Here is a 27,058-nt window from a genome sequence, read left to right as displayed (position 1 = left end):
TGCTTATTGCTGGATGAATGAATGAGTGAATTAAGGGCCAGAGACTGGGCTCCCATTGGGAGTGGGGGTGGGGTGGGGTGGGGTAGAGAAGGGAGTCCTACCCTGAGGGATTTGGCGAGATCCAGGTGGGGACAACAGGCAGAAGAGGGCCACAGGTTCTGAGAGATGGGTTTAGAGAGGGTGGGCTCTGCCTGAGAGGGCAGGGGTGAGGCAGCCAGAGTAACTGACCAGGACTGTCCTCTGGGCCACAGAAATGTGAGGCCAGCCCTCCCTGCATGTATGGTGGGGGGTTGCCTTGTCCCCAGGGGAAGGGGCTGGGAAGGCAACCAGGGAGGGGGCGGGTATGGGGGCGTTGTGGGCTGACAGTCAGTCGTGAGTCTCCCCAAGTGGGCGCTTGTGAGATCTGGCTGGAGGCAGGCCCAGACCGCCCTCCTCACCCCCAAATACCCCAGTGGAAGAGGAGAGGGGAGGGAAGAGACTGCTTTTCCCAGGCTCATGGCTTAGGTCAGGTTGCTGGGAGGACCAGATGAAGGGCGGGTGGCACACGCAGAGGTTGAGCGACAGGATGGGCCCTGCCCGGGTCCCCTGTCCCCGCTGGACACCTGCTGGGGTCTTGCTGTGTCTTCAGCGAGTCCACCCGTCAGCCCCACAGCCCTGCCGGCCTGGTCCTGCCAGGTCCCTGGGGCGGTCTGAGGCCTTCCCTCTCCCGCCGGCCTGGCTGGGACCCCTTCAGGGGGTTGGCACCAGCTGGCAGTAAGGGGCAGGGTCGGGGTTCAGCAGGTCCTGGGGAAAGAGAGAGAGGGGGTGTTGTTGGGGTGAGAGTCGGGGGAGTCAGAAGAACCGGCTAGGGACTGGGAGACACAGCGGAAAACACACCCAAACAGAGAATGGCAGCCTGAGATGGAGAGAGGCTTAGAGACGGAGGCACGGGAAGAGGCAGGAAAAGGGCAGACAGGGCGACAGAGATGAAGGAACTGGAGAGACAGACACAGAGAAACAAGAGATGTGAGGAGTACAGAGAAAGAGTTAGGAGAGAAAGATAATGGGAGGGAGGGGAGAGAGAGAGAGAGAGAGAGAGAGAGAGAGAGAGAGAGAGAGAGAGAGAGAGAGAAGGGGGTAGGGAGACACACACAGGGGTCTGCAGGCAGACTCAGAGGCACACAGAGGGGGACAGAGACCCAGGGGCAGACAGGCGGGGCCGAAGGGGCTGAGATCCAGGCCCAGGGATGGGCCTTGACCTGCTGTGTGACCCTGGGCGAGGCCCTTCCCTCTCTGGGCTGGTTTCCTCCTGTGACACTCACAGCCTTGGACCCTGTGACCGAGGGGAACTGCAGCCTCAGGAGGGGAAGGGCCTGCCCAGGGGCTCCCCGGAGGCTGTGACGGGCATCCCGGGGGCTGCAGACCCCGAGAGGAGAGCGGGGGGCTGGTGGACAGCCCCGCCCTGCGGTCTTCCTGACCCTTCCGCTCCCAGCTCCATGGGGTCCCCGCCGCCCCGCCTGCCTCCCAGCCTCGCACCTGGTAGTGGTGGTCCTCCGGCACGTGCGGCGGGGGCGGGGGCTGCAGGGGCGGGGGCTGCAGGGGCGGGGGCTGCAGGGGTGGGGGCTGCAGGGGCGGGGGCGGGGGCTGCAGGGGCGGGGTTGGGGGCTGCAGGGGAGGGGTTGGGGGCTGCAGGGGAGGGGGTGGGGGCTGCAGGGGCGGGGGCTGCAGGGGCGGGGGCTGCAGGGGCGGGGGTGGGGGCTGCAGGGGAGGGGTTGGGGGCTGCAGGGGAGGGGGTGGGGGCTGCAGGGGCGGGGGTGGGGGCTGCAGGGGAGGGGTTGGGGGCTGCAGGGGAGGGGGTGGGGGCTGCAGGGGCGGGGGCTGCAGGGGCGGGGGCTGCAGGGGCGGGGGTGGGGGCTGCAGGGGCGGGGGCTGCAGGGGCGGGGGCTGCAGGGGCGGGGGTGGGGGCTGCAGGGGAGGGGTTGGGGGCTGCAGGGGAGGGGGTGGGGGCTGCAGGGGCAGGAGCGGGGGCTGCAAGGGAAGAACACAGGTGAGCCAGGCCCCCTCCCTCCCCCTCCCCCTGCCCCCTCTGCCCTGTGGTGTCATCCCCGCCCCCGTGGCCCCTCCCTGCCCTCAGTGCTCTCCTTTGGGAAGTGGGTATGAGGGCACCGCCTCACGGGCAGCCCGACCATCACCCCCGTACGCCCAGCCTCCCGCCAGCTCCGGGGCTCCATGCTTTCAGTCTGAGCTTCTGAGGTTTCTCCACTCATTTAATGCCGCTCTTATTCCCCCGACCCCCACCCCCCAGGGTAAAGGGCGTCCATGCTCCGCGCGGGAAATAGAGGCCGGAGGGAAACGGAGCCCACGGGCTGCTTGCTTCCAGCCCCTTCTCTGGCCCTTAGACCCGGAGGGCGCTGGCGGGGAGGCGCCAGGCTGGGGCGGGGCCGGGCGGAGGGGCGGGGGCGGGCGGAGGGGCGGGGGCGGGCGGAGGGGCGGGGGCGGGCGGAGGGGCGGGGGCGGGCGGAGGGGCGGGGGCGGGCGGAGGGGCGGGGCCGGGCGGAGGGGCGGGGGCGGGCGGAGGGGCGGGGGCGGGCGGAGGGGCGGGGCCGGGCGGAGGGGCGGGGGCGGGCGGAGGGGCGGGGGCGGGGGCGGGGGCGGGGGCGGGGGCGGGGGCGGGCGGGTGGGGCTCACCGCGGCGGCGCTCAGGGACCCCGTGTCGCGGAGGGGGGACGCCGGGAGGCCCGGGGACCGCATGGCCTCATAGATGTTGTCGCCTGAAGCAGAGGACGAGGGGAGGAACAGCTGACAGATGCCCGAGGCCGCTCCGGCTGCTGCCGGCACCCACTGATGCACTCAGCGGTCAGCTGTGCAAACCCCTCTTCTTGCCCAGCGCTCTGCCAGGGACACAGCAGTGAGGGAGGCAGCCGGGCTCACAGTCCGGTGGGGGGACAGGCCTGCCCCCAGACAGGGGACGACCCCGAGTGGGCAGGGCTGGAGGGGGGAGCCCAGAGGGCTCCTGGAGGGGTGTCTGGAGGGCTTCCTGGAAGAGGGAACATCTGAGCCTGTCAGGGAGGGGAGAGCTGTGCCCAGGCCAGAGGGGTGCATGCAGAGGCCTGACAGTGAGAGACCCTGCCATGTTTGTTTGTTTTTAAAATCCTCCTCCTGCCCCCCCAGGATATGTTACATTGATTTTATTTTTAATTTTTTAAATTGATTTCAGAGAGGAAGGGAGAGGGAGAGAGAGAAACATCAATGATGAGAGAGAATCACTGATTGGCTTCCTCCTGCATGCCCCACATTGGGGATTGAGCCCGCCAGCGGGCATGTTACATCGATTTTAAAGAGAGGAAGGGAGGAAGAGAGAAACATCGATTGATTGCCGCCCTTACACATCCTGACTGGGGATCGAACCCAAAACCGAGGTACGCATCCTGACCGGGAAGCGAACCTGCAGCCTTTAGGTGTATAGGACAACGCTCCCACCAACGGAGCCACCAGACCAGGGCAAGCTGCCATGTTTGAGGAACTATAATAGGTTTGTTCGGTCTGGATGTAGCTATTTTTGTTTTGTTTTGCTTGTTTGTTTGAGGATGGGAATGTAATGTGTGAGAGATGAAGCCAGGAAAGTCGGGGCGGGGGGGGGGGGGCTGGTTTGTGGGAGTCCTTGAGAGGCATGTCAGGGAGCCCGAACTTCATCCTACAGCACTGGGGAGCCATGGAAGGTCTTTGAGTAGAGTGACATGGTCAGAGTTTTAGAAGGACGGCTGCCAGGAGTGAAGGCTGGCCGGAGGCGAGGAGCTGGGTGTGGGGATCTGGGAGGTGGAGCCCGAGGTGGGTAGTGGCTGTTGGTGGCTGGGTGAGTGTGGTGCCTGGGGTCAGGGAGTGGTAGTCACTGAGCAGAGGAGAAAAACAGGTTTGGGGTGAGTGCTGATGCCCTCAGAATCTGTGGGCTGAGCCTGGGGACCCCAGAGAGGTCTGGGGGGCAAATGTTTGGGAGGCCCCTAGTAGGGGAAGGCCGGGGGGGTTGTTGCTGGGGGAGAAGAGGAAGGAGGCAGGAGGCTGCCCGGGTCGCAGGACAGGGCCCCTGGCTTACCAGTGTTGTGACTGGGGCCCAGCTCCGGTTTCCCTGTGGCCGCCATCCTGGGGGCATGGGGAGGGAACCAGCATTAGTACAGCGACATCCGGGGGTGGAGAGAGGCCCAGGGGAGCCGGAAAGCCCACCAGGCCCCAGAGAGCCATGTCCCTACTTCAGAGTGAGCCAGGACGAGGCCTGTCCCTGCCCACGTCTCTTCTCCCATAATCCCCGGCCACACAGCCCTTCCTCAGTTCCCCCAGTCTCCACCTTATGCCAACGAGCAATGTTCCTCCAAAGTCACCATTTAAGCAGACTATCTAAGCAATTCTGCTCCATTCACCTGCTCATGATTTCCTTAATATTTCTCTTTAGGCATTCTCTCTCTCTCTCTCTCTCTCTCTCTCTCTCTCTCTCTCTCCCTCCCTCCCTCAGTCCCTCCCCTAAGCTCCAAGAGCCCTTCGTTAGCCTCTGTAATTTGTTTCCTGAGCCCACGCAGCCCAGCTGGCTCACTCTTTCTACCTCTGTGACTTTCTAAATAAACTTTCCCTTGCATTTGTAAACAAAATTTCTTTTTAAATGGGCTCATTTGAATGCTCTTATTTAAAAAGTACACTTGGCCTCACTACCACAAATTTGTAAATCCGCTGAATAAGTATTTATGGGCCACCACCCATGAGCAGGGTACTGTTGAAGGCACTGGGGACACAGGGCAACAAAGACCCCTAGAGTGGACACACTAGCGGGGAAAGAGAGATAGAGATAGCATTGATCAGATGATTGATAGACAGATGATAGATAGAGAATTCGAATAAACAATCAGCAGTAGAGAGAAAAGTATTATGAAGGAAAATGCAGATGGAAGGGAGCAGAGGGTGGAGGGGGTGCACGGGTAGTTTCCATTGGGTGTCTGGGAGCCTCCCCGAGGAGGTAGCACTTGAGCAAAGGCCCGGACCAACCAAGGGGACCAGCTGTGCAGAAATCACGGGCAGAGAGTTCCAGGCAGAGGGAACAGTCTGTACAGAGGCCCGGAGGCAGGAGCGGGAACAGCAAAGGAACAGCAAGGAGAGGAGTGTGGCTGGGAGGAGGGACTGTGAGCGTGGGAAGAGGGGGGTTCTGGGAGATGAGGTGGGGGTTGGAGATTGATCAGATCTTATGCCCACGGTGAGTGAAGATTATGGCCTTGACTTTGAGGGACCCCAGCTGACTGTTTAAAAAAAATCTATCTGTCTGTCTATCTGTCTATCTATCTATCTATCTATCTATCATCTATCTATTTTATTGAAACTTATGTGGCCAGTGGGTAAAGCTGGCAATAAAACTACTGGTCTGCAATTAAGAGGGGTAAATGGCTTGCACTGCTCCTCCCCAACAGAGGGTAGCTTAACTCCCCTGCGCAGGGAGACAGATGGCTGAGCAAACTGACAGCAATTTACAGCAGATACAGGCCACCCCCCTACAGATAACATCTCTGCCTCAGCTGTATTTCAGCTCCAGACCCAGAAAAGCAGCAAAACCAGGTGGGCCACACCAGGACCAGCTGCCATGACGGACTGCCCCTGCCCTGACACTGCCCAGTCCTTGGAGACCAGGCCCCTGAAGGAGCAGACCTGGAAAAGTGATGAATAGTCTGCTGAAACCTCCCCGAGTCTCCCCTGAAATTCCTGCTGCCAGAGAGAAATAAAAGCCTCAAGACAAAGGACCCAGCACCCTCTCCTTCCCAGGAGCATGCCGGTGCCGCCTGCTTCTTCCCCCACAGGCCTGCATCCCCTCAACTCTAAGGGACCCCATGAGGCTTGCAACCAGGGCAGCAATGGGCTGCAGCAGCTCATCCCAGACGCCCCCCTGAACCTGTCCCAAGGCCCCCAGCAGCCCAGCAGGCTCACTCCCCAGCCCTTTCTCGCATCACTGACCCCCACGTTAATAAACATCCTCTAAATTCTCCTGAGAGGTCGTTTCAAAGAGAGCTCATGGGACCAAAACCAGGAGCTCTTCGCCTGGGACCTAAGACCGAAGTCCTCCACAGGATGTAATAGACATCCACGGTGCTGTGTCTTCCCGAGGAGACAGAAGGTTTAGCTACTCATTTCAATGATGGGTGATGTGGCCATGTAAATAAATGTTTTTCGAGTTTAAAAAATAAAATTCACCCGGACTCGTGCTGTGAAACTTCTGCAGGGAGTCAAGCCCCCACACACTCTGGGTGGCCCTAGGCCGGTGGTTCTCAACCTTGGCTGCAATTAGAATCACCTGGGAATCTTTTTAAAATCCTGATTTCTGGGCCTCATCCTCCGGAAATTCTGTTTCTTTGTTACTAATGTTGTGGCCCCACCCCATAACAAAGAAAGAGAATTTCCGGAGGATGAGGCCCAGAAATCAGGATTTTAAAAAGATTCCCAGGTGATTCTAATGTGCAGCCAAGGTTGAGAACCACTGGCCTAGGCAGACCCGCCCAGGGCCAGGCCCCCTGGGCTGTGTTCGCCTAAAAATAAAAGGCCGAACCGAGAGGCAACAAGCTTTTATCTGAGGCCAAATTGCCAGGCGACGAGCTTTTATCTGAGATAAAAGAAGAAGAGCGATTCAGGAAACAACTGGCTCAGGCAGAAGTCCACATCGCGCCCCGATTAGGAGGCGGATCTTGAGAAAGGGCAGGGATACAACGACATCCATAGAAGGGGGCATTTCTGTGGGTGCGGAGACGGGAGCACAGTGATTTTCATTCTAAAAACTGCGTTAGGTGGCCAGCCTAGAGGTCGCCATCAGCCCGTAGTCATCGTTATCATACTGCCTCCTTGTTATTTTGCAAACAGTACTTTGGACACGATGCGGCTTTAATCCCAGCCCAGAGGTCACCTGGCGCTGTTTCACATCCAAAGCTTTGAGGGAGGAAATGTTCAAGGCGCCTTTTTCACCCAGCGCCCCTCCCCGCTGCCCTCTGACGGCTGTCAGTCTGTCCTCTGTATCTATGAACCTGTTTCTATTTTGTTTGTTGCTCTGGCTACATTTTCAGGTGGTTCTGCTTATATTATTGTTATTATTTATTTTATTATTTTAAAAAATATTTTTTTAATTGACTTTAGAGAGGAAGGGAGAGAGAGAGATAGAAACATCAAGGATGAGAGAGAATCATTGATTGGCTGCCTCCTGCACGCCCCCTACTGGGGGGGATCGAGCCCGCAACCCAGGCATGTGCCCTTGGCCAAAATCGAACCTGGGACCCTTTAGTCCACTGGCCAATGCTCTATCCACTGAGCCAAACCGGCTAGGGCAGCTTATATTATGTTTTATGGCTCCTTCCCACCCCTACATAAAACGTATCAGGAGAAAGACAAGTAAAATGATGAAGGTCAAGAAAGCACAGCACGTAAGGAAGAGCTGCGGGAGAGAGAAGACTGCTCCAACCCCCTTCCCTCCCTCACCCCCCCCCCCCCCCCGCCCCCCGCTATGCAGAGGTAGGCAACATCTGGTGGCTTTGCCTGCCCACCACCCACTCCACTTCTTTGGCCATAGCTTCTGGCTCTCCTTTGGGGAACCCCTCCCCACTCGCAGTCCGTTTGATCATGTGAAGCTGGGTCTATTTCCAGCTCCAGGGCTGCACGAAGAGCCCATGTTCGGCCAATTGGAGCGTCCCAGCACCCGGCCACAGTGCCTGGCCCGTGCAAGGACCTGTGATTGAAGGCAGCCCTCTGGCTTCGTTGGAACTACCAGGAACAAGGTACGGTCCTTCCCCTGCAGCGGTGGAGCTGGTGGGGTCTAAACCTGGAGCCACCAGGGGCTTTTTGTCACAGGGCAAGGTAAAGAGCCTGCCTGGGAATAAAGCACCATAGAGGGAAGCAGAGGTGAGAGATGCATGGAGGAGTTTCCTGACAAAATTGAGTCCCTGGATCCAGCCACACCTGAAGCTCATGCAGGACCAAAACACTTTCTAATTCTCTGGAAGCCAGTTTAAGAGGCCGGTTTTAGTCCCTGTCAAAGCAGAATCCTGTCTAAGACAGGACAGAAAGATTCTGTCTCCTCAGGAGTCCCAAGATTGGATGAGATTGCGAATGAGCCAGATGATGTGGCCTGTGGAAGAATCAATGAGTGGGAGGGATTGAGCGGGGGCTAGGGAGGAGACAGAAGGGATGCAGCGTGGCCTGGGGCCCCGTACCTGTGCCTCTGGCTCCTCCAGCCTCTCGTCACCAGGAGGTAGGCAATGCTGCCGACGAGGAGGGACGCGGCGGCAAGAGACCCGATGAGGATGGCAGCCACGATCCCAGTGCTCACGGGCAGGTGTGCAACCGGCAGCTCCGTAAACTTTTCTGAGAATGAGAGAGGTCATAGAGCACTGATGTGTCACTGCCACTTCCCGCCCCAGAGCTCTCTCCCGCTTTTCAGACCTGAGTTGGTTCCACTGCACATAAAACCCAACGCGTCACCCGGCCGGAATGGCTCCGAAAGGTTGTGGGTTCGATTCCCCGTTGGGGCAAGGATGGAAGGCAACCGATTGGTGTTTCTCTCTCACATCGATGTTTCTCTCTTTGGGGGACTACCGGGCACTCAACTTGAAGGGTTCTCGACCTCAGCATGCCAGAGTTGGGAAAAAGCCTACCTGACCTCCAACCCCCACCCTGAGGACCCCCAGCCTGTAATCTCAAGTTGGACGCTTATGTCCCAACCCTTGCTGGCAGCTGAGTTCGTAGATTATGAGATCAGAATACTGGGTTCTAGTCCCTGCCTCCTACTTGCTATGTTGAACATGGGCAGATTGCTCAACCTTTCTGAGCCTGTTTTCCCATCTGAGAAATGGGGATAATAAGAATACCTACCTTATAGGGTTGTTGTGAAGATTGAATGAGGTTTCTCTCTCTCTCTCTCTCTCTCACACACACACACACACACACACACACACACACTTCTCTCAATTCTCCAACAAAGTAGAGTCTATGCCATTGTACAGATGAGGCACAGAGAGGTGAACTGACCTCCCTGAGGGCTCACAGAGGGCCCAAGTGATCACACCTGGGCCACTGGAACTAATAGCCGCTCTGTGTGGCTTCTAAAAGATGACTGAGTCCCGAGAGCGCTTGAATGGTGGAAATGAGCTATTTCAGGCTCAGAACAGGTAAAGACTGTTATTTCCAAATGGACGAGAGCAGTGGTCGGCAAACTGCGGCTCCAGAGCCACACGCGGCTCTTTGGCCCCTTGAGTGTGGCTCTTCCACAAAATACCAACTTTTGCGCATGGGCCATGAAGTTTTAATATGCGCCCGCATGTGGTATTTTGTGGAAGAGCCACACTCAAGGGGCCAAAGAGCCGCATGTGGCTCGAGAGCCGCAGTTTGCTGACCACTGGACTAGAGCCTCTTTCTCTCTCCATATACATACACATAAACACACACACACACACATATATATATATCCTATATAATAAAAGCCTAATATACAAATCGACCGAACGGCAGAACAATCGGTTGCTATGACACGCACTGACCACCAGGAGGCAGACGCTCAATGTAGGAGCTGTCCCCTGCTTGCAGGCCCCAGGGCAGCCAAGGCAGGTGCCAGTGGGGGCCCCCTGATTGCCCTGCCTGTCACCCCATAGAGGGAGGTGGCTGGTGGGGGTGGGGTGGGGCTGGCGAGTGGGCAGCTCCAGGCCGGCCAAGGCAGTTGCCAGCAGGGGTCCCCTGATTGCCCCGACAGTTGCCCCACAGATCAGCCCTGATTGCCGGTCAGACCTAGGGGCCTTACTGGTGCACGAATTTTGTGCACCCAGGCCTCTAGTGTGTGTGTGTGTGTGTGTGTGTGTGTGTGTGTGTATACACACACACACATACATACATATTCAAATTAATAAATGTTTGCCTATTCCATCCATCTCCCTAAAAGTTTATTTGTTCACAGTGCTCAAAATACATTCTATTTTTTAAAATATATTTTTATTGATTTAATAGAGGAAGAAAGAGGGAGAGAGATAGAAACATCCATGAGGAGAGAGAATCATGGATCGGCTGCCTCCCGAAAGTCCCCCACCGGGGATTGAGCCCACAACCCGGGCATGTGCCCTTGACCGGAATTGAACCTGGGACCTTTCAGTTCACAGGCCGACACTCTATCCACTGAGCCAAACTAGCCAGGGCTCAAAACCCATTTTAAACTTTAATCTTGTCACTGGGGGGAAGGGGATAGCCTGTGTCCAGACTTGTCTGGTATCTGGGCATATTCAGTAGTAGTCTCCATTCCCAGGGAATTGGCTAAGTTACACCCATTTTGCAGATGTACAAACCAAGGCCCAGGGGGTCACTTTGGGCAGAGGATAGAAAGCTGTCCCTTTTCCAGAAACTGCACCAGCAAGTTTTGCACCTTCTAGCTTATCCAATCCCCACAACAGCAGGTAAAATTCAGTGGCTTCCCTGAGTGACTCAGGAGGTGGGGCAAGGCTGAGGCTGTGTTCTGGCTCAGGGAACCTCCCAGCGCCTGTCCTCCCGCCCCCTCACTAATTGCCCAATCTTCCCACAATATCCAGAGTCCCCTCGGCCAGGACCTGCTTGCTCTGCCACCTGCTGCCCAGTCCACCGACCCACTCTCATCACTCCCGACTCCCTTCCTCACTGTCTTGGTTGTCCAGCCTTTGCCATGCTGTTCCCTCTGCCTGGCATGCTCTTCCCCACGTGCTGTAACTCCTCCTCATTTTCCCATGCGCAGCTCTTCTGGAAGCTTTCTCGGATAACCCAGGACAAGGAGACTCCTGATACCCCTTCTCTTCCTAGCTTACTCACTTAGTTATGCAATTAGTGTCTTTTAAAAATATATATATTTTTATTGATTTCAGGGAGGAAGGGAGAGAGATAGAGAGATAGAAACATCAATGATGAGAGAAAATCATTGATTGGCTGCCTCCTGCACGTCCCTCACTGGGGGGGTATTGAGCCTGCAACCCGGGCATGTGCCCCTGGCTGGGATCGAACCTGGGACCCTTTAGTCCGCAGGCCGACGCTATATCCACTGAGCCAAACTGGCTAGGGCGCAATTAGTGTCTTCATGTTGGGAGAATGGGCATGTGGGTGTCTCCCCAACACCTCTATCATGCCACCGTTGTGGACAGGCGAGTAGCAAGGTCATATCACAGAAGAGCCTATCGCTGCAATCAACTTTGGGAAAAACAGTAATTCACAGGCTTTTTTGGAGGGATTGACCCCAATCCCAGTTCTGCCTCGGGCCTCATTAACATTATTCCAATCAGTATAGACCCACCCCTTGTCACAGTTGATTGGATCAGGATGGGCAGCAATCCAGATGGAAGCCGATCAGAACCCTTCATTGACTCGGCCTAAGTGATTGGTTCAGGCGGAGCCAGCCAGAGCGAGGGGAAGGGCTGTGGTTGGAGTCTGGGAACAGGACATCCCTTCTTCCCGGAGTCCTGGAGTTGTGAGGCCTGTGAACACGGGTCATTTTGCCACCAGGAAGGCATTACCCATGCCCCCTCCTTCCTTGGAAAGAGAACCTTGAGTTTTTGCTGGGCAGAAGTCTGCCACAAATAAAGACATTTTTCCAGCCTCGTGCGTGAACAGCTTATGCCTTAAAGCACCGTGATGAGCAAACAAAACGCGACATTGCTTCTGACCTAGAAACCCCGGGCAATTTCATATCCAGATTTCTGTGTCCACAATTGCCCACGTTATAAGGACACGAGTCCTACTGGGTCGGAGCCCACCCTCCTGGCCTCATATCACTTGGGCACCTCTGTGAAGACCCTATTTCCAAAGAGGGCCCCATTCTGAGGACTGCGGGTTGGGACAGCGTATCTTCCTGATGGAATTATGGGACCTAATTCCATACACAGCACCGCCCGCCTGGCTGCCTGGCACCTGCAGAGCCCTTGAGCTGCTCTGGATTCTCCATCTGCCCCTTTGCTGCTTCCATCAGCCGGAAGCAGTTTCCGCCGCTGCATCAAAAACCCTGCCCGGTTCGCACGATGTCCTCTTTTTAGAACTCGCTGCATTTTCTGCCGTTTATTATAGACAGTGAGCAAGCAGACAGGGAGCCTGTGAATCACTGTATTTTCCAGAGTTGATTGGGAGGGGACCCGCTTCTGTGATCCGGCCTTGCTCTTCTCCTCTCCAGCGGGAGGCGCTGACACCCCGGCCTGGAATCGGGACCAATCTCGGTGACTCCCTTGTAATACAAAGGATGAATGCAGCGGAGCCCTGGCCGGCTGGCTGGCTTGGTTGGTTGGAGTGTCGTCCTGTACTCCTCTCCCCGCTCCCCAAAAAGGTTGCGGCTCCAATTCCTGGTCAGGGCACATACCTAGGTTGTGGGTTCGGTCCCCAGCTGGGGTGTGTATAGGAGGCAACCCATTGATGCTTCTCTCTCTCTCCCCCCACCTCTTTCTCTAAAATCAATAAACATGTCCTCAGGTGGCACGGTGTGAGTTCCAAGGCGAGGTCAGGAGAGGCCCCCATTCCTGCCTTGGCCTGTTGGAACACTGACTCTCCACCTGCCCTCTCTGCCTCAGGACCCGCGGCCACACTGTGTTTTCAGGCCGCCCTGGGCCTGCGAATCCTTCGCCTCGACTCCTTCCAGAGACTCCCCTTCTTAGCTTCCTGTCCAACCTCCCACCGTCATGTGACCCAGGCTCTGCTGCACCCGCGTGAGGCTAGGCTGCAGAAGCTAGAGACCTCGGCAGGGCCCCGGACCAGGCCTTTGATGGGGAGGACGAGGTGGACGTGCCCACGGACGTATAAACGCCACCAGGGCAGAGATCTCCGTCCTGTTCCTTCCATGAACTCGGTGCCTCTCACACAGCAGGTGGGCAATGGATGTTTGTTGAATGAATGAACGAACGAATGAATGCAGCTTTCCAGTGCCCCGCAGGCAGGCAGGCAGGCAGGCAGGCGGGCAGGTGCAGTTTTGCTGAGGAATTTCTGGTTCATGGTTCCCAGCCTGGAGGCCCCGTGAGCACCCAGGACTCTATTAAGCCTTTCTTTCTTTCTTTCTTTCTTTCTTTCTTTCTTTCTTTCTTTCTTTCTTTCTTTCTTTCTTTCTCTCTCTCTCTCTCTCTCTCTCTCTCTCTCTCTCTCTCTCTCTCTCTCCCTCCCTCCCTCCCTCCCTCCCTCCCTTCCTTCCTTCCTTCCTTCCTTCCGTGCTTTTGTTCTTTTGTTCTTTCTTTATTTTAGTCAACCCTCATCCAAGGATATTCTTCCATTGATATTTAGGAAGAGTAGAAGAGAGAGGGAAACACAGAGAAATGCATCGATTGGTTGCACAAGCCCCAACCAGGGCCCAGACTAGGGAGAAGCCTGCAACCAAGCTTTGACCGGACTAGAACCCGAGACCCTTTGATCCGCAGGCTGATGCTCTATCCACTGAGCCAAACCGGATAGGGCAGCCGTGGGCAAACTACGGCCCGCAGGCTGGATCCGGCCCATTTGAAATGGATAAAACTAAAAAAAAAAAAAAAAAGACCGTACCCTCTTATGTAATGTGTTTACTTTGAATTTATATTAGTTCACACAAACACTCCATCCATGCTTTTGTTCTGGCCCTCCGGTCCAGTTTAAGAACCCATTGTGGCCCTCGAGTCAAAAAGTTTGCCCACCCCTGGGCTAGGGCATATTAAGCCCCTTTCTGCACAGGCCCACTGCGGGGGCTTCCCTTAGAGCCCAATCCCTGCATGATTAGGAGAGATAAAGCCTGCGAGTTACACGGAATGCAGGGAGTGCACCCTGCCCTCTCCATCCCCCACCATGGAGGGGCTGAACGTGGGGCCACAACGGCCCTCAAAAATAAATGCCCCGGTTGTCAAGGTGACTGTCCCAGCTCTGTCCCTAATTCCCATGAATTCAGCCTCTGCCTTTTGCTTTGCTCTTCCTTTTCCATTGAGCTGCACCCCTCTGCTTCCCCACCCCCTATGCTTAGTCAAGGCAGGTCCTGCCAGGCCCTGTTACTTCCTGTTCTCCATGGGGCCCCTCTCTCCACGGGACCCCTTGGTGCTTCCTGGAGTCCCTGTGATAGAGAAAGAGCCAGGTGGCAGAGGCACCAGGGGATGGACTGGGTCCCACCTGGAGCCTTGGCTCCCCTCCTCCCAATGGTGTGGTCTTGGGCCCTCCCTGGGCCTCAGTTTACCCCTCTGTAAAATGGGGACCACCCCAGGGCTTCCCCAACAGGGTTTGTGTGGGAATGAAATGAGTTGAGGCCAGCAAAGTTCTGAGCTGGAGGTGCGTGGTATGGGGTACGTGCCCCTTAGATGGGAGATGGCATTGCCATGATTTCCTCAGTGCCTGGTGTGTGCTCAGCACAGCTCTAGGCACCCGGGGATTAATGGTGAAGGAAGCGACAATAAATACATATTATGACAATTATAGGTGCTGAGTTCTGGCTCATCTTCCCAGCCCTGGTCCCCAGCTCCCCATCCTGTTTGCCCTACTTGGTCCCACCCCCTTGGACAAGGGGTGGACCCTCAACTCAAGGGGAAGCCAATCACAGGCCAGGTGGGCCAGCCAGGCTCTCTCCGTCTGTCTGTCTGCCTGTCTGTCCAGCTCCTTTTCTCTTTATCTCCGCATCCTGGGAGAGGAGAGGGAGAATATGCAGAGAGGCCTGGGCTCCCGCACTGTTTAGTGTCGGGATGGGAATCCCAGGCGCCGGAGGGGAGAATGGAGCCCCGAGCAGAGACGAGACCAGCGATGGCGCCCCCTGGAGGAGGAGGGAGCACCTGCCTTCCTGACAGCTCATTTCCCGCCAGACCCTGTGGGCCCCACCCATTCATTCAACAGTGAGTCCTGCCCCGCTCTAGGCTCCAGGGACACAGCTGTGGACCCAGGCCTCCCGGCCCTCACATCCCAGGGGCTACCTCCCGGGCTTGACAAGATCGCCCCACTGTGCGCCCCACTGTCCTCACAGCCTCAGCCTCGGCGCGGATACATCCTGCGGAGGCCCCACTCGCTGTCCTGCCTCGTCACGCTGGTCTCCCGTTGGCTCAGGCTCCTCCTGGATAAAACAGAAATCCAACCCGCACTGGCCCCACGGATGGGCTACTCTGTGACTCAGATCACTGTCTTTTTTAAACCCGGTGGGGCTTCTTGTCAGTCTCCCCACGGCCGACAAGCCTGCTGCGCCTCTCAGACTCGCCTACCAACACCCCACCTGCTCACCGCCCTGTAGCCATGGCGTTGTGCCGTCTAAGTGTCGAACACACCAAACTAGCCTGGCCTCAGGGCCTTTGCACTTGCTGTTCCCTCTGCCAGGAACTTTGACCCCAGAAATCTGCCCGGCTTCCTGCCTCCCTGGCCTTCTTGTCATCTCTGCTCCATGTCCCGTCTCCAGGGAGGCCTTCCCGATAACCTCCCATCCCAGATCGCATCATTCTGTTTAATTTTTTTTTACTGAGCAAGTCGTAACCTCTCTGTACCTCAGTTCCCCAACTGTAAAATGGAGACCATGATGGCACCTGCCTCGTGGGAGTTTGTTTTTTTTTTTAATTAAAGTTTTCATTCATTTATTTATTTAGTCAACAAACATTAACTGAGAACCTATTATGTTCCACACATGGCAGTAGATGTTGGATGATAAAAGGATGAGTACGTTCTATTTCTCTCATTTTGAAGGCTTACTCTCCTAGTGAGACCAATATGTGAACTGATAAATTAGAATTCATTATTAAATTTGCAAAGATAACTTTGGGGACGTAGATGATGAGTGATTGAGTCGGGTTATTATGGGCCACCCCCCACCAGCTTCTTTGAAATATAATTGACATATAACATTTTAAAAATATATATTTTTATTGATTTTAGAGAGGAAGGGAGAGGAAGAGAGAGAGAGAAACATCAATGATGAGAGAGAATCATTAATCGGCTGCCTCCTGCATGTCCCATTCTGGGGATGGAGCCCACAACCCAGGCATTGCCCTTGTCCAGAATCGAACCCAGGACCCTTCAGTCTGCAGGCCGACGCTCTATCCACTGAACCAAACAGGCGAGGGCGACTATAACATATCATGGAGTGTTTTACAGGTAAAAGTGAGTTACTCTAGGGCAGTGGTTCTCAACGGGGGTGACTTTGCCCCTGGGGGACATCTGGCAACGTCTGGAGACATTTTTGGTTGTCACGACTGGCAGGGGGGCTTCTGGCATCTGGTGGGGAGAGGACAGCGATGGTGCTCAGTGGCCCACAGGGCACAGGACAGCCCCTGCTATAAAGAATTAACCAGCCGAAACTTGTTTGGCTCAGTGGATAGAGTGTCAGCCTGCGGACTGAGGGGTCCCAGGTTCGATTCCGGTCAAGGGCATGTACCTGGGTTGCGGGCACATCCCCAGTGGGAGATGTGCAGGAGGCAGCTGATCGATATTTCTCTCTCATCGATGTTTCTAACTCTCTATCCCTCTCCCTTCCTCTCTGTAAAAAATCAATAAAATATATTAAAAAAAGAAAAAAAGAATTAACCAGTTCAAAATGTCAACAGTGCCCTGGTTGAGAAGCTATGCTCTAGGGCAAGCGTGGGGGACCGTTTTTCTTCCAAGGGCCGTTTGGATATTTATAACATCACTTGCGGCCATACGAAATCATCAACTGAAAAATTAGCGCCCAGCCGTCATGGCTCAGTGTTGAGCCTCAACCTATGAACCAGCTGGTCACAGGTCGATTCCCAGTCAGGGCACATGCCTGGGTTTTGGGTTCGACTACCAGTAGGGGGTGTGTAGAAGGCAGCCGATCAATGATTCTCTCTCATCATTGATGCTTCTCTCTCTCTCTCATCTCCTCTCTGAAATCAATAAAAATATATTTAATAAAAAGATCCATGCATTAAAAAAATAGCCTGCTGTATTTTGTCAATCACTTAATTAACTCACCCCTAGTGCCTTGGCAGGGCCAGACCAAATGATTTCGCGGGTCTTATACGGCCCTCGGGCCAGCCATTCCCCACCCCTGCCCTAGGGCATGTTTACAACAGTCCCTGGCCCATAACAAGTGTCCAAGAAATGGTAGCCGTTGCTGTTGTCCACTACCCCGCCTCTTGTGTTTGGTCCAGAGTGGATTAATCAAAAAACACTTGATGTATGAACATGGAGACTGAGTGATATAGTGTATCCCTCTGGACCAGGCATACACTAGGTGCTCAATAAGTGTTTCATTAATGAGTGTACGTGAGGAGTAAGTGAGATGGTCCACTCGCCAGGTCTGTCTCTGTGTTTGTCATTCAATAGATATTTCATTAGCTAATGCATGCGGGGAGTAAATATCTTCGGAGCCTGGCACACAGGAAGTGCTCAATCAATGTGTGTGAAATAGAGGAAGTGTTTGCACCGGGCCCAGCACGTGGTAGCTTGCCAGGAGCCGGTCCATCCTTGCTGTTTCAAGGGACCTGGCATATATGGCACACTGTTCTTAATATGTTTGCTCACCTTCTTGGCACTATGTGTTTTAACCAAGGTCACCTCTCTGAGAAAGGTTGTTTCCCCAGGTAGGGATTTCCCCCTGAACTTAGGGAGGGAATAAAACCCCTTAACTAAGTGCCGGGCGGGTAATTAATCACTTTAACTACAAACAATCATGCTTAAGCTACATAATCTTTACTCCCTGGAATGGAGATAAGAAACGCCCTAACCTTTGAAATAGAGATTGATAGGATTGGAATCAACTGGTATAAATACAGATGTAACAAGACAACAGGACACAGAACCTAGACACAGAACCTACACAGAACCTAGACAGAACCTAGAGACAGAACTTCGCTGGAGAGAACATGGCAAAAGATCCTGGACAGAAACTGGCCACAGAACCTAGAGACAGAACCTGGCTACAGAACCTGGATAGAACATGGCAAGAGAACCTGGTGACAGAACCTGGCTGGAGAACCTGGAGAAGAAACCTGGGTTCCCCAAGATATGTGATCAATGCCGGGGCCCCGCCAGCAGGCAAGGGGATCCCAAGGCAGTTTCTGGGCATGGAGGCCACAGGGGCATAGGCTACCAAGGAGACAGAACCTGGCTACAGAACCTGGATAGAACATGGCAAGAGAACCTGACTAGAACCTGGCGACCGAACCTGGCTGGAGAACCTAGTGACAGAACATGGCTACAGAACCTGGCTGGAGAACCTGGACAGAACCTAGCGAGGGAACATGGCTACTGAACCTGGCTGGAGAACCTAGCAAGAGAACATGGACACAGAACCTGGCTGGACATCCTAACCAGAACTTCGCTGGAGATCCTAACCAGAACTTCGCTGGAGATCATGACCAGAACTTGGCTAGAGATCCTGGCTAGGCTGCTGACCAACTGAATGCTGTCTCCATGTCATTCCTTCTTCGCCGACTCCGTCCACACCTTAGGGGACCCCTGGACCTGCTGGGGTTGGACCCCAGCAGTAGCTGCTCAGGGTGCATGAGCCTTCCCACTTCCGCCCCCAGCACCCAACACTCACCGGGCACCTGGACCTCAGTCTTGGCCCGCATGGTCAACGAAGGGTTGATGTGGACCTCCACGTGGTAGGTGCCGCTGTCTCTGGGCTGGGCGTCACGCAGCAGCATGGAGCCATTGGGGAAGCCAACGATGTCTCGTTGCTCCATGGCGATGCCGTCTCTCTGGGGCCGCTGTATGTCAGGGATGTAGGTGAACAGCCTTGTGCCACCATCTGTCTCCTTCCCCCGGTACCAGATGAAGTCTTGGAAGGTGTCTGGGATGCCCTGGACAGACAGGAGCACGTCCTGGTTCTTCTGAGGTTGCTCTGGAATCTTCTGGATGCGGAGGGCCGCCCAGGAGCCGTGGGGGACCCAGAGGGCCAGGAATGAGGCTGTGGGGAGTTTCAGGGAGGCCTGAGATCAGAGGTGTGTTGGGCAGGGACCATAGCATTCTCTGCACTGTAAGTCCTCATCGGAGGGTAAGAGCTCTCTCTGAGTGCTGTTCTTTGGGGACAGTGCTGGAATTGATTAGTAATGTCTGCCCTGGGTTCAGGAGTGGAAACCTGGGTATGGATGCCACAGATTTGCCATTACATTGGTCCAGAAGGTTTTCTGCCCTGAGATGCTGTGTGGCCTGCTTCTAAGCCCTGGGAATCTCTGAATTCATTACTTCATTCATCTAACCCAAGCATGTCAAACTCGTGGCCTGCAATTGATATTTTTGCAGCCCAGCCAATATAACTGTATGTAAGAAATGTTTTAATAAAAATTTTGTATCTTAATTTTTACAGTATCCTGTTATACATCATCTATCTATATAAAAGGCTAATATGCTAAGTGTCCTTCCCACCTTCTGACTGGTTGCTATGATGTGCACTGGCCACCAGGGGGCAGAATGCAGGAGTTGCTGTGATGCGCACAGAGAAATGGCCCCGTGGACCTGGCACCCACAAAGCAACACTCGGCTTCCCCCAAGTGGGACACAGGCCCCACCACCACCCTGGAGTGACAGCCCACCAAATCACAGCCGATGCTGCCGAAATGGTGCAAAATGCAGCCCACAGCCCAGCCCAGCCCTGAATGGGTCGCTGTGGGTGCCGGGTAATGCCATCACGTAGCAATGCCCAGCTTCCTCTCCCTAGTGATGACTAGCCCCCTTGCAATTTCTTCCACCCAGGAACACAGGTGGAAACATTTCACACTTTAACCAAATGTCTGTGAAGCGTTTTCCCGTGCCTCATCTCATTTGATCCTCACAGAAGTCCTGGAGTAGGTAGATAGGAGACTCGGTGGAATCCTATTTTCTTTTCATTAGCCAGAAAACGGAGATTTAGAAAGCTTAGAAACTTGACCCGACTGAAAATAAGTAAGAAATGGTGGACCTTGAAAATGACTTCAGGTTTTCTCACTGCGCAGAATATAGTCAAACACTCCTGCAGTTAAATATTTCACCCTATGTTCTCCCTGCGTGATCTACAATAATAACCTGCTTCCTGTTGATATTCACTGCGGTGTTGCTGACAATTACCTGAAAGAGAAGTTGGGGTGCTTCACTGGGCTGGAAAAAGTTTAGCTACATCAGAAAGCAGGTCTAATTAAGCAAGTTTGTTCTATATCTATAAAAGGCTAAGTTGACTTGCACATGCATGATACATATAAAGCTCTCACTGACACCAATCGCATGCGTGTGTTTCAATGTCATTGTCAATCGTGAATTTGGTTGACACTTCTATTATAGAGAAAGGGCGAAGAGCAATATTAAAATATTTCTTCTAATTAATGTCCTTTCAATGTGCATGAATTCGTGCACCGGGCCACTAGTTATTAGTAATGAACTACAACGTTCGCTAATGACTGATTACTACAATCATGTTGCATTCATTTCCCTTACCCACAGGCGCACCATTTCTCTCCACTAATACTCGCAGCGAATATTTTAGCAGCCGATTTCCACGTCATTAGTCTTGGACTGACTTGTTTGGTGTGCACAACGGAAATATTTTGCTCTCGGAGAACAAGAGAAATAGGTTTATTGTGTTACACTTATTAATTAGTGCAGTTACTCAGTGTCTGGTAAGTTAATGTTCAAAATAAAATATTAATTTTTATTAAAATGTTCTATTCTTTTATGTTAACGATGACTCATTTATTTCAGCCCTTTGTATTCAGCATGTCTCTATTGAAATAAACCTACATTTCTATGAAAATTGAAGCTTTTGTTTTTTTGTGGCCCACATACACTTAAACCTTGTTTATTTGGCCCATGTGAGCCTGAGTTTGACATGCTTGGTCTAACCCAGTGATGGCGAACCTTTTGAGCTCGGCGTGTCAGCATTTTGAAAAACCCTAACTTAACTCTGGTGCTGTGTCACATATAGAAATTTTTTGATATTTGCAACCATAGTAAAACAAAGACTTATATTTTTGATATTTATTTTATATATTTAAATGCCATTTGACAAAGAAAAATCAACCAAAAAAAATGAGTTTGCGTGTCACCTCTGACACGAGTGTCATAGGTTCGCCATCACTGGTAACCAATACTTATAAGCACATATATTATTTATGCTAAAATGCCAATTATACAGGATATGTCTAAAATTCCCTCGATATCTAGGCACTGGGGATGCAGCAGGGAACTGGATACACAGATCCATTCCTGCCCTCGTGGTCCTAATATTCTAGAAAATTCCGTAGATAAAGTGGTGATAGGTTGTGACTCTGCTCCTCCCCTTTTCTTCCTTCTCTGACACTTTCCTCTTCCCTGACAGCTTTCCTTCTTCCAAGGGGAAACCCCACCCCGGGGCTGAGGCTCACCTGCTCGCCTGGCCTGGGCATTGGGGGGCATTTCCTCCTTACCTGAGAGCAGGAGGCCCTGTGAGAAGTGGCACTGGGTCCCCGTGGGAATCTCCATCTTGGCGTCCTGTGGAGATACCACCTGCTGGGCACCGAGGGGGCCGGAGGGCGGCCCCGGGCGGTCTGCAGGGGGCCAGCTCAGCAAGGACCCCGGGGGAGCCGCCGAGCCAGCCGGCACCCTGTCCTCAACCCCGGAGCTTCACCTGTGCTCCCTGCGATGAATGTGCAGACACCGGTTGGACCTGTTTCCAGCGACTGGGGAATTTGCTGGGGCTTCCCAGCACGCCTCCCTGGGCCCCTTCACTCTCTTTCCCACTCAACCTGACTGTCTGGAGCAGCCGCAGTAATTACAACGACAGTGACCGTGGCCTCTGGTTGAGCAATGCCCCCTGTCCCCAGGCCTGACACACACTACTGCCTCATGCGGCATCCGCCATGAGTCACTTTTCCCATTTCAGAGATGAGGAAACTGAGGATAAGGAGGGTGGCAGGCCTACCGGAAGGCGGAGGTGGGATTTGATGTGGGGCTGGCTCATTCTAAAGCTCTTAGCATGGTTTTTCAAAAGCATTCATTCATTCATTCATTCATTCATTCATCCCAACACACCTCCCTATGCCAGCTCCACGCTGGATGGTGCTGGGGACAGTGATGATTAGACAACTCCGGCCCTGCTCTCAGCCCACGGTGGGGCTCACCTGTCTGTGTGTGGGGGGGACAGACACGCCAGGTAAGGATGATGCAGAGTGATCAGCACTGGGATGGAGGAGCTCGGGGGCTGGGAGGACCCAAGGGGATGCTTCACTCAGCTTGCGGGGCAGGGAGGGCTTCCTGGAGGAGGGGACAGCTGAGATCTGGAGCAGGAGAAGGGATGAGGCAGGGTGGGGTGGGGGTGGGGGGTGAGGTGAGTGGCTGCACGCCCTCGAGGTGCTTTGAGGAAGCTGCTAAATCCTGGACAAGCTGGGGGCAGCCCCGTGGGAGAGGGCAGCCCCGTGGGAGGGGGCGTGTGGCTGGAGAAGTGGGAGGGGTCAGTTATAGTTTTGAGCTCTGTTGGGACAGAGAGTCCAGGGTTGTGCTAATACCATATGGCTATTATAATATAAATTTAGCCCCGGAAGGTGTGGCTCGGTGGTTAGAGAATTGGCTCATACACCAAAGGGTTCCGGTTCCATTCCCTGTCAAGGGCTCATACCTGTGTTGCAGATTTGATCCTGGCCCCGGTTGGGGTTTGTGTGGGAGGCAAGCAATCGATGTGTCTCTTTTACATTGATGTTTCTCTCTTTCTCTCCCCCTCCCTCCCTTCCTTCCACTCTCTCTAAAAATCAATGGGAAAAATATCCTTAGGTGAGAATTAACAACAACAAAACTACATATATATATGTTTATTTATTAAAATCTGATGCCTTATAAAACTTAGTTCCCCCAAACCAGCCACTTTCAGGTGCTCAATAGCCCCACTTGACTCGAGGCTGTGACATTATACAGAGAAGATATAAAACATTTCCATCATTGCCGTAGAAGTTCTGTCAAACAGCTTTTGTCTAGGACAGTGGTTCTCAACCTGTGGGTCGCAACCCCTTTGGCAGTCGAACGACCTTTTCACAGGGGTCATCTAAGACCATCCTGCATATCAGATATTTACATTACAATTCATGACAGTAGCAACATTACAGTGATGAAGTAGCAAAGAAAATAATTTTATGGTTGGGTCACAACATGAGGAACTGTATTTAAAGGGCCAGAAGGTTGAGAACCACTGGTCTAGGATTAAGGGGCGGAAAGGCTATGTGGAGGGGAGGGCAGTGCCAGGTGAGATTTCTGTGTTGCAAGAAGAGAGAACACCAAATTGGGAGGGGGGGTGTCCCCTTGACACACATTAGACAGTAGGAGGTCGTAGCACCTTTCCTAATCCCCAGGTGGGAGTGAGAGAGAAATCTAGACTTTGAACCACCTGGAGGGGCGGTGTGGCCCCGGGTGTCCAGGTGTCTGAACACAGACCCCAATGCGGCCCTATTGCCATTGTAAGCAGTGCCCGGCTGTGCATAAAGCCATTTTTTTCCTGGATTTTCAGTTGCTGAATCTTCTCTCTCTGTCCCAAGAATGACTTTGGTTCCATTTCCAATTTTAAAAAAAGAATAGATTTATTATAGAAACTTAGACTCAAAAAGAAGAAAGTAAAATTCATCCATCTTCCAATTAACCAGAGAGAAAGTCACCGCTAATATTTGGGGCTTCCATCTCCTGTCCCGCAGCCTTCATCCCCTTCTCTCCCCATCTCCTGATTGGTCCAAGCCTCTCAGGCGGTCCCCTGCTTCTGACCAGGGATTGGTTGAACAGTGGGCACACTGGCCAATGAGACCTGAGGGGAGGCTGCTGGGGCAGCTCCCTCAGGGTGGGGTGGGCTGCTTCTCCAGGACCAGATCTGGCTGCGAGGCCTGGAATGCAGAGCTCTCTTGGCACCAGCCTGAGGATGATGCCAATATGTGGACGAAAACAACACACAGCAGAGGAGCAGAGCTGAATTCCACACATGGCGTCTGGATGAAAACCAGGGAACCAGTGCCCTGTTTTTAATCCCTGGCTGGGGGGTGGTGGTGTGTGCTTTCTGTTATTGGTGCTCGAAGCATCCTGATCATTATCCTATATAATAAAAGCCTAATATGCAAATCGGCTGAATGGTGGAATGACCGGTTGGGAGCATGTGGGGGGGGAGGGCGGGGGGGGGGAAGGAGGCGGGCCGGCCAGCATGCGGTGCCAGGCCAGCCAAGGTGGGTGCCAGCAGGTAGAGGGAGGGGATGGCTATGAGCAGCAGTGGTGGAGGGGCGATGGGGGGGCAGAGTCGGAGCTGCCCCCTGGTGGTCAGTGTGCTCCCACAGGGGCTCCCAGACTGTGGGAGGGTGCAGGTTGGGCTGAGGGGACCCCCTCCACCCCAAGTGCACAAATCTTTATGCACTGGGCCTCTAGCATTTTTATATACTGACAAGGATTCTCTCATTGGATGAACTCAGCTCAGGATCCCCTGAACGTTTTTCTAACTAGGTTCTGAGTTTTGGACTTCTGTGTTCATCTCTGCATTGTCCAAATTTCAGCAAGAATCCTCCTAAGTCAGGTTAATGAGAACTCCCCACCCTCGACATCTGATCAGGTACCTCATCTGTGAACACCGCATCCATTTGGGGCCAAGGTTCAAGGTCTGGAGAAGGGGCTCCGCAGAAACGGATACACTAGACAAGAAGTATAAATTTAGAAGGCACGGGGAGCCAGGCGCAGACCTTACTCTCTATTGGAGAGGCTCTCTGAATGCCCGGATCCATTAGCTTTTATTTACTAGAATACACATTTGCCTTTTAGCAAAGCAAACAGGCATATCAATGGTAAAGTTTGGTAAACAATAAAGGATTATCAGGTTAGAGGACTGCCTTCAGCCATTCAGACAAAAGCAGGGCAATATTATGCTGATTTTCAGCCCTTGCTGAATATCAAAGTCCATTAGCCTTCCAGCGGACATTTCACATAATTATGCTAACTACTTGTTGGTCTTAGCCTCCAGCACTCATCCTCCACCGTCCCGGGGTAAAGTCTGATCACTCTGGCCTGCTAGGCCCGTTTACCCAGAATCCTCTCTTACGCATGATGTTCCCTCTCAGTAATTTTCCATCCACTGCCCCACCTGCTCCTAGGCTACAGATTCCCATTTGCTCAAGCTGTATTTGGAGTTGAGCCCAATCTCTCTCTACAGCAAAACCCCATGGCAGCGGTGCCCATGCCTACCCCCATGGGCCCCTCCCCTTCCCATGCACTAGCAAGTGTCATTGTACTACAGTGGGGCCTTGACTTACGAGTTTAATTCATTCCATGACGGAGCTCGTAACTCAAATGACTCGTATGTCAAATCAAAAAGTGAACAAGTGAGACAGGTGATGCTGGGCTGATTTTGTGGCGTTCACTGTGACGTTCGCTGCGCCAACTAGCGGTGGGGTATCTGAAGCTGGCTCGTAACCCGAATTGTAGCTCGCAACTCAAAGCAAAAAATCGGCCGAGAGACGGCTCGTATCTCGAGAAACTCGTTAGTTGGGACACTCGTAAGTCAAGCCCCCCTGTAGTTTTTAACAGTTAGAATATTTTTTTTCTTTAACAATGCACCCATCTTTCCCTTCATGAATTCAGTTGGTTCCTGAAAATTCTGCCAGGAAGAGTGGGGAAATGCAAAACATTTTCTATGAGAATTTTAAGTTTTTGGTTTTTTTTATTGTGGCAAAACACACAGGAAACTTACCATATTAACCACTTTAGGTGCGCAATTCAGTGGCATTTAGCATATTCCCAATGTTGTGCAACCATCACCACTGTCGATTTCCAGAACGTTTCTATCTCACCCAAAGCAAACCTTGGACCCATTAAGCAGTCACTCCCCGTTCCCCCTTCCCCAGGCCCTGGCAACCACTAATCTCTTTTCTGTCTCTGTGGATTTGCCACTGTTGGACATTTCCTATGAAGGGATCCTACAATAAGAGGCTTTGGGGTCTGGCTTCTTTCATGCACATCATGTTCTCAGGCTCCTCCATGTTGCAGCATGAATCAGTGCTTGGCTTTTGTGGCTGCGTTGTATTGCATTGTGTGGCTGTACCACATTTTGTGTCTCTGTTGATCCACGGATGGATTTGGTGACTGTGAATAGTGCTGCTATGAGCATTTCTGAACAAGTTTTTGTTTGGGGGCCTGTTCCCAATCCTAGGAGTGGTATTCTTGGGTTACTTCATTGTTTTTTGAGAAGTTAGATTTCAGTAGCACAGGCATCCTCACCCAGGGCAATTCTCAGCACAGAGGCTTCTGGCATCCCCCAGCAGCTAGAAGCAGGATCATATCGGCTTGAACCCTGCCCCCCTTGCTCCACACAGCGCAGTGAGGGGCAGGGGGGTGGGGGCGCGGGTGGCAGGGTGTTTCAGCTTCTCTAGGATCCACACCAGACCCTCTCCCTCCCATCTGCTGCCAGGAAGCCTGGAGATGCCACAGCCTTCAGTTGGCTTCCCGGTTGGAGTCCGCAGGACGCCCCTGGATCCCGGGGCCCTGGCCTCCTCTGCGCAGCCCCGGCGTGGCCTGCCCCTCCCAAGTGGCCAGGCAGCCTGTGCCCAGGCTGACCGTCTCTATGGTAACAAAAGGGCAGAAACAATCTGAATGTCCGCCCCCAGAGGCCTGGTAGAAAAAGCCCTGGACGCCCCCCTGTGGAGTTCCATGTGGCTGTAAAAGGCTAAAGAGGCGCTCTCGGAATTTCCAGAAACCCTCAGTGATAGAAGCAAGGCGCAGAGCGGAGCGTGAGAGGATGCCTGGTGTGGGCGGCAGACTAGACATTTGTTGTCGGTGCATGAACTCACCGTAAAGCAGTGCCGTGGTTCTCTGCGGTGGAACAGGGACCCCGGGTGGGGGTGGCAGAGAGAATAATGGGTCCCCAAAGATATCCGGGTCCTCATGCTGGGGACCCATGAATTGGTCTCTCACGTGGGAAAGAGACTTTGCAGCTGTGATGACGGTAAGGACCTTGAGATGGGAGGTTGTCCTGAATGACAAGGGTCCTCCTACAGGAAAGAGGGAGGCAGTCTCTTCTCCCTCATAACGAGAGCGAGAATGTCAAAGGAGCAAGGCTATGCCTCGTGGGCTGCAGCCAAGAAATGCAGGCTGCTCTAGAAGCTGGAGTCCCGGGATATTTTACCATTGATTCCCTCCCCCACCCCCCTCCTCCTCCTCCTCCTTCTTCTTCATTTCAGGAACAGCCCAAGAGAAA

The 27,058-nt window shown here is 53.6% G+C and overlaps 1 protein-coding gene across 1 annotated transcript; it reads right to left on the bottom strand.

Annotated features, from left to right (window-relative positions):
* Positions 1 to 729: 729 nt before the first annotated feature.
* On the bottom strand, positions 730 to 21,339 carry CEACAM19 (CEA cell adhesion molecule 19; the record flags this gene model as incomplete). The annotated part of the gene is made up of 7 exons (XM_081106826.1): positions 730 to 783; positions 1,516 to 1,623; positions 2,668 to 2,750; positions 4,070 to 4,116; positions 8,199 to 8,349; positions 18,449 to 18,817; positions 21,285 to 21,339. The coding sequence occupies 7 exons, from the start codon at positions 21,337 to 21,339 to the stop codon at positions 730 to 732; spliced, it is 867 nt and encodes a 288-aa protein (XP_080962952.1).
* Between the last annotated feature and the right edge of the window lie 5,719 nt (positions 21,340 to 27,058).

This window comes from Myotis nattereri (genome assembly GCF_964212035.1).
Source record: "Myotis nattereri genome assembly, chromosome: 15".
Classification (NCBI taxonomy): Eukaryota; Metazoa; Chordata; class Mammalia; order Chiroptera; family Vespertilionidae; genus Myotis; species Myotis nattereri.
Note: the sequence above shows the minus strand (reverse complement) of the source record. Positions and strands in the feature narration are given on the sequence as shown.